The 11,657-nt window shown below is 37.8% G+C and overlaps 1 protein-coding gene across 12 annotated transcripts in view; it reads right to left on the bottom strand.

Moving 5' to 3' along the window:
- Window positions 1–289: 289 nt before the first annotated feature.
- Window positions 290–11,657, bottom strand: part of ZMYM2 (zinc finger MYM-type containing 2) — an 89,948-nt gene continuing 78,580 nt past the window's right edge. For 11 of the 12 annotated variants that reach the window (XM_025166259.2, XM_007427535.3, XM_025166258.2 and 8 more), the window contains 7 exons: window positions 10,821–10,915; window positions 10,295–10,463; window positions 9,735–9,886; window positions 9,037–9,151; window positions 8,470–8,721; window positions 7,261–7,384; window positions 290–5,195 (listed from right to left, as the gene is read on the bottom strand). In XM_025166259.2, coding sequence (XP_025022027.1) covers window positions 5,003–5,195; window positions 7,261–7,384; window positions 8,470–8,721; window positions 9,037–9,151; window positions 9,735–9,886; window positions 10,295–10,463; window positions 10,821–10,915 — 1,100 coding nt within the window. In that variant the 3' untranslated portion in view covers window positions 290–5,002. The remainder of the gene's footprint in view (window positions 5,196–7,260; window positions 7,385–8,469; window positions 8,722–9,036; window positions 9,152–9,734; window positions 9,887–10,294; window positions 10,464–10,820; window positions 10,916–11,657) is intronic. The other variant, XM_007427538.3, reaches the window with a different exon arrangement.

The following is an 11,657-nucleotide window of genomic DNA, read 5'->3' as shown; positions in this document are numbered from 1 at the left end:
GATGAAGAACAACAATTAAGGAACTACAGATGTGGGTAAACAATGGCACCTTGACTTGTATGTCATGCAAATGCACCCATAGTATTGGTACAGTATATCATATAATTCTAAACATCTACAAATTTTTGTGAACCTTCTTAATACATTTAATCTAAAACTCCCAAAACAACCAGTAAGGACAGCCAATGTTGATGACTAATGTTCTATGGGTTCTGGTGAACTTTTTGAAAGTAAGTATTACACACTTGGTTGTATTACCATCATTAAGCTGCCGAGTCTTCTTTTGAGGAGGAACAAATTAAATTTTATTTTTAAAAAATTAGACAGTAAAACTGGAATAGAGAAACAAACAAAATTTTAAGAAACTGAGTGGAAAAAGACAGCATAGCATTAAATAAACAAATACAATTATATACAGAAAGTTAATTACACATCAGCAGCAAATTCTGATCACTTTTACTGCAAAGAACAACTTTCTCATCAAAGAGATGTGCCAGGCAATACTCAACTTGATGCACACACATTGCATTTCTGATAACCTAAGACACCACTGCCTTTCATGAGGCTTCTGTATTCTGTGCCCATTTATCGCATCTATCTTAACCATGGAGCAATACTGCAGAGTGTATACATTGTGCTAAGCCAAAACCAAGAAACCTACATTATCGTGCTATGTGAACCGATAGTTATTCTGCATCAGGACTAACCATGGCTATAAAAAACTAGATTTTTCTAAGTTTGTAACTAGTCTGCATTTATGAGTTAACAAACTTTCTTTCTCAATCAGATTTCTGCTGATACAGATGCCACATCCTATGCCATGGTTAAAGCCAAGTAAGGGTGAGGGGGAAGATCATGGCTACGAGATCAGAAGCATTACTTTTGTTGCTGATAAAGCACAACTTAAATGTTGCACTTTAGTGGGATTCACATCTTGTAAACTGAGCTTAGATTTTTTTTTTCAAAAAAGTAATTCATAACTTAAATACAGTTGTTGTTGAGGGTCTATTAAGGATCTATTGATATAGCTATATACAATGTTATATTTCATTGGAAGAAATACATTTTGTCTGTGGTTACATGATAAAATTACAATTCTTGTTTTACAACCACACACAAATGGAACTCTTTAAGCAAGGTTATAGGGTTATTGTGCCATGTAAACTCAAAACAGCTGCCATCTTTTATTCTCATAAATACAGTATGATAACTTTAAAGGAGAGCATCTGGTTTATCCTGATCCAAGATGGTAACATGTGAAACCTGTAATCTAGGTTAAAGAGTCATATGTGGCATGGGTTAAAATGGAACCTTACACATGCTTGGTAATTATTTGTAACCATACATGTTGCGCAATACAGTGAAAACTGCAAACATGTTTAATTTACTTCTCAAAACTATATACCCAGAACCACAACTGAAGGAGAATTGAACACAGATTGACTAAAGTCCCTCCATGAAAGAAGAGGAATTTAACACGCTTCTGAACCTCTTAGAAGAGTAATCTAAAAGCAAAGGAAAAAAAAAAAGTCCCTGAGCTCCAAGTTAAGGTCAACTGTTCTTGTTTGAACTGTTTCTTTTTGTTTAGTATCATATCAAAATAGTTTGAACTTTGGCCTGAATATAATAAATACCCTTCAAAGACTTGAAGATCATTATTGCTATCTAAAGAAAACGTTTGAGATCAGAGTCTAGATCAGTGTTTCTCAACCTTGGCAACTTTAAGATGTGTGGACTTCAACTCCCAGAATTCCCCAGCCAGCCATGCTGGCTGGAGAATTCTGGGAGTTGAAGTCCACACAACTTAAAGTCACCAAGGTTGAGAAACACGTGTCTAGATTGATCCTTGCTGATTAAAGACACATATTCTGCTTGACTATATACCCAGCATTTGGAATCAATCCAACATCAAGAACCATAGACTCTTTAGGTATGGAAAGCACTAAAAACACTCAATGCTGGAAGGACAATTCTATACTTCAGTTGCAAGAATGGATTTCTGACACGTGTGTTTTTTTTTTATAATTTGAACTACTGTTTTCTGATAGAGGCCAGGAGAGCCTTTTCAAGTAATATAGTCAAATTGCCGGGCCTTCCCTACCCTCCAGCTATGTGGGTGGCAGGGTGAATTTCAATATTTTATTATTATGTTAACTGTTTCAGCATATAGTTTTTCTTCTTTTACTAATTAATTTGATGCAATAAAATACTGCAGTAGAAAATAATACATTTTAGCTATTTTTCTATGAGCACATTGAATTGATACTAAAGAAACATAACTTTTAATGCCTACCATAAGAATGACATAATGGTAATAAAAGAACTGCAGGGAAAAAAGATAAACAGCACAATTTCTAGTATGGATCTTAAAAAGCATATTTTTTAATGTATAATCCTGAAGATTATTTTAGCATGCTATTATCAATATAGCTAACATTTAAGTCTCCATGCAGAGTAAAAACATGGGGTTATGTGTTTTCTTGACTTAACATTATTCTGTTCTTCAGTTATCATTTTGTTTCTTGTTTTCAGTGCCCTGATGTGTCTTTAAAATCCCCACACAGGTGCTAGACTTTTGATTTCCACAATAGTTTCAAAAGAATCACCTCTACAGTTTGGTTACTCTGGCTTGAATAAAGTTGCTTTGTCCCTAACTGTGACTGGGATATAGTAGCATCCTTGAAATGAAAAATGGCTATCACTTGATTTTTGTTAGCACATTCTTAAACTGAAAAAAACACAAAAATAAGCAGGCGATGTGTTACATGAAAACTTGGACCACAAATCAATTAGCTACTTTTAAAGTACTACAACTTTGTGGCAAAAGCAATTACGTAGATAATAAAATGCTCAATTGTGGTGTCCCCACCCCAGCTCCCAACATCACTACTATCATGGGAATCTTCCATAATCCTGGATGTACAGTCATTATACACGGTGTACACATTCTACCTCAATGTTCTGGTTCTACTGCAGGGACATATGTCAAAGCACTCCTGGTGAGATACTAAGTATTTTCAAGTTATAGAAATCATGATTCCTTTTATGAACATTTATGACGGAGTGCCAATTCCTACCTGCCATGTTCACTCCAAGGAATTTAGCACGTTTGAGACTACGTAGCTCTGCCTCATACTGGTCCACTGTTGGTCATTTACTAAATGATGGAGATCAGCAAGACACCCTTTCAACAATCATTTTTAATGTGAAATTGTTTGCATGCTGAGTATTTCTGTACTGCACTGAAGAAAACATCTGGTAATAAAGATCCAATATATAACCTAAAAAGGGGGGCAAGCAACAAGCAAACACAACTGCATAATTCTTATGTGCAAGTATAAGATTATACCAGAAGCATCGGGGCAGGGGGACTACCCAAAAAAGTCAGGATGGCACCCCACTCCTCACATAAGAAGGAGCAGGACTTTGTGAGATTGCCACCACCATCTTGACTGTATTGACTCTCACCCCTGTAGATGCCCCTGGTTCAATGTTACGAAAAGGCATGAGGCTCCATGGGGCCACACATTACTAGTAATGTGCTGGGGCCCCAACTCTTCCCATTGCAGCATCTCTTGTTGCCTGAAAAACCTTTCAGAATTGGACTCCATGAAGCCACAGAGAAGGAATGAGAGCCAAAAACTGCTGCACATCCCTGAACCCCTTTCTCTTTGTGCAAGGCATTTCTGTGTGGATACTTACAAAAGGCAAAAGGCAGCTGCTGAATTTGTGCTGAACTTGTTGGAATTCTGCAGCAGCCATTCATATAGCTCACACCTGCACAAGAAATATTCCACATGATGGGGAACACTGATTGTAGAGAGTGAAGAGAAATGAATTTATAAGTACATGCAACAAAGTAAGGACTTCATTTATAGAATTGCATGTATTTTATACTGTAACCTATGTTAATGAAGATAGCAGAGCAATTATCATCAGTGGATGCCTAGTTTATAGAATTTTCTCCCGCAAGGGGCTTTCTCAACACCTACCTTTTGCTATCTTTCCAATGCCAAAGCTGCTTTTATTTCTTCCAATTGAAATTATTATGTTATATTGCTGCCAAGTTTTAACTGGCTGTTCTATGCTACTTATTTGTTGTTGTATTTGTTTTATTTATTCTTGGGTATGCCTTCCTGTGTATATACTGAAGAAAAGCATAAAGAATATTAACAAAACAAGATATATGTATTTTAGTTAAGTAAAGATTCAAACAAAATTTTTGCAGTTTGCATCCTACCCAAGGCCAAAATCTAGATGGATACATTTTTTCCCCGCTTGTGCTCTTATCTAAAATACACTCTATTTGTAAGTTCAAATTCAGAGAGTCACAAATAAGGAAGGATACTAAGATTTTTTTTTTTTAATAAGAGCAACCCAAAAAAAGTAATTTTCACCAGCATTGATTCACATTACAGTACATCAATATTGACAGCATTCTCTTTTTTTCTATTTTTGGTACATAAGATGGAACCTCTCTACATCACCTCATAAGGCATCAGTAACTAAGAGTAAAAAACCTATTAGTTTACAATTTATTTAAAAAATTCGGAAATACACAGCAAGTCCTAAACTTTAGTAGTGCTATGCATACACAACTACCTGGTTTCAGAACCCAGTAAAAGCCCCAACTCTCTCAAGGAAGCTCTGCAACAGTGATGTTGTGCAATATGGATGTTGCTTACTATGATACCCTCCCCCCCGAATATTACACATGGCACATTCTCATTCAAATTTTGAAATGTAAAAAGTTACAAACATATCTAACCAAATAAATAATAATTAAAAATGAATGTGTTTGTTAAGTATCCTAAAACCACTATGCAGAATAATGGCCATTTTCTCTCACAGATTATATACATGGTAATACCCAGCAGAGGGTACACTGCTACAAAACATATTAAACAAAGAGTAAACTTGAAATGTTTTATTTTTTTCCATAATAAAAATCTAGCAGCTTGACTAGCTAATGCTGTTGTGTTTTCTTGAATTTGGGAAGTGTTTAATCTATGTCTTCATCCAGTTCGTAATTGTCTTTATCATAAATATCTTTTACTAAAAGAACCCGTACAAGCATATTTTCCAAAGTATTGCGGTCCACTGAAGTGGAGGTGTACCAAATGGGACTCTCGGAAGATACTGGGCAATCTGGCTGCAAATAGAACACATCCGTTCTCTGAGTGAGATTTGATGGGCTGAAAGGGAAAACAAGGGCAAAATTAACAAGGTGCACATATTAGTTTAGATTTGTGGTCAGTGAACAACCTCAGTTTAAAGCATAATATAGAGATAGGTCAGAACAGAAGGAACATTTATTTACCAGACAGCAGCTATTGGCTTTTGAGTATCAGTGAAACATTCACTTCATACAATCTGGATTTCTAAAATAGTGACGTTATACAGGTAGCTGTCGCTTAACGCCCCTAATTGGGACTGGAATTTCCATCGCTAAATGATGCAGTTGTTAGGTGAAATCATCACGTGACCGCACTGCTTAGCAATGGCAGTTTTGGTGGTCCCGGTTGTGGTCATTAGGCCAGGATTGTGCCATCGTTAGGTGAGGACTTCATCCTTCTCCTGTTCTGCTGCACTTGCCTCTGCTTCAACTCCCCCCACCCGCTTATCTCTCCCCATCTCTGCCCTTTTGGCCACCCTGTATTCTGTTACCCTGCACTCTGCCCTGAACCCCCACTGCCCTCCACCACCCTGAGCTGACATTCATCATCTTCTTCCTCCTGCTGCTGACGAGGTGTGCTCAGCCTGGCCTTTTGTGAGGCAGCTGCTAGGCCATGCGAAGCTTTGGGAAGGCCATGTGTGGCCAGCAGCTGCCTCACGAAGACCCAGGCCAGGCGCACCTTGTCAGCAGCGGGAGGAAGATGATGATGAAGGTCAGCTGGGGTGGCATGGGGCAGTGGGGTGCAGGGTGGCAGGGGTTCAGGGTGGAATGCAGGGCGGCGGAGGCAGCAGGGGTGGTGAAGGGCAACTGGCGAGGCAGTGGAGTGCAAGGCAGCCAAAAGTGTAGAGATGGGGGGGAAGATATGTGGGTGGGGGGAGCTGAAGTGCACCCTGTGGTTGTAAATGTGAGCAGACTGCCAAGTGCCCGAATTTTGATCACATGACTGTGGGGGCACTGCAACGAATGTAACTTCAAGGACCAATCATAAATACCGTTCATTTTGCACCATCATAACTTCAAACAGTCGCTGAACAAATGGCTGTTAAGCGAGGATTACCTGTACATATTTTGTTTTCCTGCCATGAAGTGATTAATTACTGACATCATAACCCTCTTTAGAAAAACAAGGAATTCTAATTTGCAAACACAATTTACATTTCACTTACAATGTTCCACTTATTACAAACTTCCTAACGTGTATCCAGTGCTCCCTGTTTGGCTTTTTAGAAGTAACACAGTATAGATGTGGGATGTACAAAAATTTCTGTCCTTGTAATAGCAGGTTTTGGGTGATCCATGCCTGAACTGAAATATGCTTGTTGTAGGTATTTTGGACTGTGCTATGGGGACTGATGTGTGTATAAAACAAAACAGGTATGTTTGGTCTGGCAAAAATGGTTCAGTTAGGAGCAGAAGAAAACCAAGGACCTCAGTGGCTGAAGAGGAGGTTGGAGAGATGGTGGGACATCAGTAACAGTGGCTCTTGGGATGGTCACACCAGTGGGATATGCTATGTTGGAACACTGATGGCAGTGGCTGTGGGGAGGGAGGACAAGTGGACCAAGGGGATATGCCACACTGGGACCCTGGAAGGAGGAGGTGCTGGGACTATCAGGGCAGAGTGAAAAGGGAAGAGGCTGGGAAGATAGGGAGAACAGTAGGCTGGGACGATAGGAAGAACTGCACTGACAGCTGCTATAGGGAGAAGAGGTGAAGTACTCCAGCCTTCTTACTTATTCTGGATTTTGTTTCCTCCAAAACCTGGAAGAACAGCAAAGTATTCTGGGTTTTGGCCCTGCTAAGCATGAAACAGCTGCTGAGCATGGAACAGATGACTGGGTGAACATCTAGGACACTGCAAAGTATGTTTGCAAACAGGATTGTTTAATATAGAAGAGCGTTGGGAGAAAAGTCAGTTTAGCAGAGGCCATCACTGAATATGAGTGATGTTAGAATTCGTAAGTAGTTCTCTGGTTTCCTTGTTTTGGAATGTTTTTGAGTGCCCACTGCTGGAAATTCTAAAACCCAATGAAAAAATGTCCATATACAGACTCAGACACAATTATAATCTTTTTAAAAAATACCTCCTAGATAAATAGCATTCAAACATTTTCACAGGACATCTAGAAGGATCGGCGGTGTTTTCCATTTGTTCAAATACTGGCTCATCGTCTTCATGCTTCCTTTTTCCAGTAGTAATTTTATCTTCTTTTAAAACAGGGAAATAATACAATAAATTGATTTTTGTTATTAATTTTTTTAAAAATAGACACATCATATCACAAAATGGACTGAATTACATACATACAAGACCAATGGCTATAATGCTGTGATGCTGTAATCACTGTCTTCAGTGAAAGGGAGATTCAGGAATATTTTTTCACTAAAAGCCTTTTTTCAGCAACTTCACAAAGTCATTTTTTTAACAGTGTGGTGTTATCAAGGAAAAAATGAAGAAGCTAAATCCCAGTTACAGTTGTTTTCCTTTCCCGTCCTCAGCGAAGACTCTATCCCCACAAGCATTTTATCTGACAGAATAAACTGAAAATCTGCTTTTCTATGCTTCATTTAAATTTGGTATTTAAACCAAAGATACTATTCTAAGTCATCGGTCTCAGTCCCTAGCTGGCAGCATGCAGTAACACAGTTCTGTCACCTCAGCCCCACAAAAGTAATTAGTTATTTAGTTTACTTGTTTTTAATTCCACCAATAGATTGAGTTAAACATGGCTTGTTGAACTAATCATAGTCTATAACACTGAGCCATAACCACACAATATACTACACCAAAACCAAGGAAATCCTATGATTTTCTATAATGTGTGAGCCTAGTTAATATGAGGACAATTAGTGGTAAGGTAAGTGACATTTAAAGGGTAAACAATAAAAGAAAAATAAAGTTATCTAATGAGATCAATAACTTGAAATTGCCATGACCACTGGTACAGCTACAGGAAAGGACAGAAGCTCAGAATTAAATCTTACATTCTGCATATAGTAGGCCCTGAATTTAATCTCTGGGTAGGTCTGAAAACTGTGGAGAAGTGCCCCCAACAATTGTGTGTGTGTGAACAATACTGAATCACTATCTTGTATTATTTTGCTCTCTTTCCCGAAGCTACACATTATATACCCCTCTGCTTAAGCTAGAGACCAATGTATAATAGGAAAGATCACATCCAAGTATAACAGGGGCACCAGCATCTTTCTACAGTGTCTACTGGCTTTGCAAGCGGTGTAGCCCAGTAACTTTCCCACTGGGACGAAGCACTCATTTTGGAACGTTGCGATACCTTCATTATCTGTTCCACACAGGGAGGAAACCTGATATCTGAGACAAGCTTTGCTTTCCATCGTTAGAGGATTCTTCTTCCAATGTCTATAAACAGTGCCAAAGGAAAGTCTTAAGTGCTGCTCCACTGTTTTCAGACCAAAATACTTGGTGTTGAAGTAAAATAGTGTATTTAAAAGAGCAGTTGGAGAATGGGATCCCAGCTGTTTAATCTTCCAGAGATAGTCCTCCTCAACTCGAGAAAATATTGAACCTGACAGGTGAAAAAAAAAAAGGGATATAAAGAATCAGGCTGTAAACAAACCCAAGCAGAGCAGGTTGACTGCAATTATCAACATAAAAAAATAAAACTAAGAAAATAAAAAAGAGGCTACATTAAACTGAAAAACATGTGATACATTTAAGACCAAGTTTCTTAGCTCACCAAATTAACTAAAGATTAAACTGTGACTATAATCCCAATATTCTTTACAGAGCTTGTAACAATTAGTCATGAATTATTCTGGTCTGAATTGCTTAAGGAACATAAAGCCACAAAGGCAGAAATTATCAAAACAAGATAAATTACCATCTGGAAGTATGCTGGGCTGCCAGCTTCTGAGTATTTTATTTATTTCCTGCACAAATGTATGATAATTAGTATCCAAAAAGATATTATCTTCTCGATTGCTTCCATTCAGGTACTATAGAAAAGGAGGAACATAAAAGTTAGTATACTCAATCAAAAGAAGATTGTCAAACTGTTCTTGATATAGCCTATTCTTTTGCATGCATATAGAAAAAAGTAATTTGATAAGAAATCAATCTCAGTTTAACTATTAATTGGCTTGATCCATGTAAGAAAATTGGGATTCATTCAAGGAAGTAGAGATTGATTTTTACACAACTTCTCATTCTATTCTAAGGATCCTGCAACAAGTCAGCCCCAAAACACATGACTGAAGGAGCCTTGTTCTGAAACTGGCCAGAGCTTGTTATAAACCATGATCCCTAGATGGCATGCAACAACAAGCTGAAATTCAGGGAGTGTAAGAAAGGCTAAACATAAGTTCTCCAGCCCGCGGAAGAATGGGAGGAGAGAAAGTATATAAGCCTGGGACCTGCTTCTGTTGTTCATTCCAATTGATCTACATGACATTAAACCATGGCTTTGCAGGAAGTGTAAATGCAGCTAATATTTCAACTGATAATTCTGTTCTGTCAATCACATTCATTTGAAAAAATGTAGCAACCACATGCAGATTATCTAATATTTAAATTACTCACTTCCTGAATCCCAAGACACAAATAATAGATACTGTCAGGTGCATAGTTTTCTCCGTTTGGTCTTCGGACTTCATTTACAAAGTGTGCCAGCCCAAAATTTAGCTCAGTAGAAGTATGAGATATTATATCTTCTTTCAATTTTACTGACTTTGCTGTAGTGGGAAATGTAGGGTATCATGTAATGCTGTCTCTTATTGATAAAATAAAGCACCCAGCAGATGAGTACAAAATAAAGGAAACATATTCAAATACTGCAAATATCACCACAAAAACCTCTCTCAATCCTAAGATATATAGCAAGGGCTTTTCACTTAAAATATTAATTTCTATGGTACACATAATGCTTAGTGGCTTTGTACTAAAAATATTTCTCTGAGATAACATACTATGACCTCCTTTGACTGATCTGAAGATGAAGACATAACTTGCCCATCACAATCCTAGTAAGCCCATTACAAAAACAAAATCTGAATCCAGGTTTAAGCTCCACAGACTTATCTGCTAGAGCATACTGTCTGTATGTCTTAAACTGAAGATTTAAAGCTAAGTGAGATACTTACTTGATTTCAGCTCATCTAATACTGGCAGATCTTCCTCTAGGTTCCTAGTTTTTACCCAGTGTTTCCATGCATTTACACCATATGCATACTTGAAAGGAAAACTGCACTCTGAGTTCTCAGAGCCATCATCTTGAGAATGGTCTTCTGACACTGCTTTTCTCTTTGCTCCCTGCCATCAAAATAGACTTTGCTTATTAACAGTGCTTATGATCAACCAATAATTCTATTCTTTATTATAGAGAGGGGATATCCAAGTACGCTGTGGCACCAGCTATGAAGCAGATATGGTGAGTGAAACTTGAGACAAACTAGTTGTGTTCATGAATATATACAAAATGCAATGTCTATTTCACACCATAAATTATGAAATGGATATCCAAAGTCCTTGGTAAGAGACATAGCATGAAACACAAATCAGCTGCCTCATTGCCCCTCAAGGTATAGTCATCAGACTCCCATCACAAGTAGACACAACCAAAGAAGAAACTATTTGTCTCTATAACATTATTAACAATATAGGTTATACCTTCTTTTTACTTCGAGGTCTTGGCTGTTCCTCGTATTCTTCTCCAAAGACAGGTGGCAGCAAAAATTCATTCTCTGTGTCAAGTTCTTCCGTTGCTGCACATACATAGAAGTGTATCCACCAAAGAAATAATCAACATGTAGTCCAACATTTTGTACATATGTTTATAAGTGATGAAAGATTTATTTTACAATATATGTTACTCAGTATTCAAAGGTACTGTCAGCAATTTTAGAAAATAGAGCAAGTGAATATTCTAGTTATTTTAATTAACTTCTTCTATATAAATCATATCATACATACACGAATTACTTAAATTATTGGGTCTTTCCATATATATATTTATTTGAGTTATAACTGGAATTAGAAAAATACTTTAATAAACTGTAATTCTACTCTATAGCCTACATCAGGGTTCCTCAACCTCAGCAACTTTAAGATGGGTGGACTTCAACTCCCAGAATTCCCCAGCCAGCATTGCCTTCAATTTTTTCAAGTAGGGTCTTCTCCATTGACTTGTCTTTGTATTATGTGCTCAAATATTAAAATGTTAGCTTCATTACTAGTTTGGGCAGTCTAGCTTAACTTCATGTAAGTATTGATTGATTTGTTTTTCTTGTGACTCAAGGCATTTTCCTGGTGGGGATGGTGTGCTCTGGGTTCCTTCAATTAAACAGTGTCATCTATCAGAACCCTGGAAGTGTGATTTCTCTGCAGCAGCATCTGCCCTCTGGAATGAGGTTCCCTCTGACATTTGTATGGTCCCCTACTACTGTTGTTTTGAAGGGCCTTGAAGACCCAGCTCTTTGCCAGGCCTTTGGTGAAGGTAAGTGAAGT

This window comes from Python bivittatus, unplaced genomic scaffold, assembly GCF_059951505.1.
Source record: "Python bivittatus isolate LINGU-HERP-01145 unplaced genomic scaffold, Pbiv_v1 ctg000340_np1212, whole genome shotgun sequence".
NCBI classification, from domain to species: domain Eukaryota; kingdom Metazoa; phylum Chordata; class Lepidosauria; order Squamata; family Pythonidae; genus Python; species Python bivittatus.
Note: the sequence above shows the minus strand (reverse complement) of the source record. Positions and strands in the feature narration are given on the sequence as shown.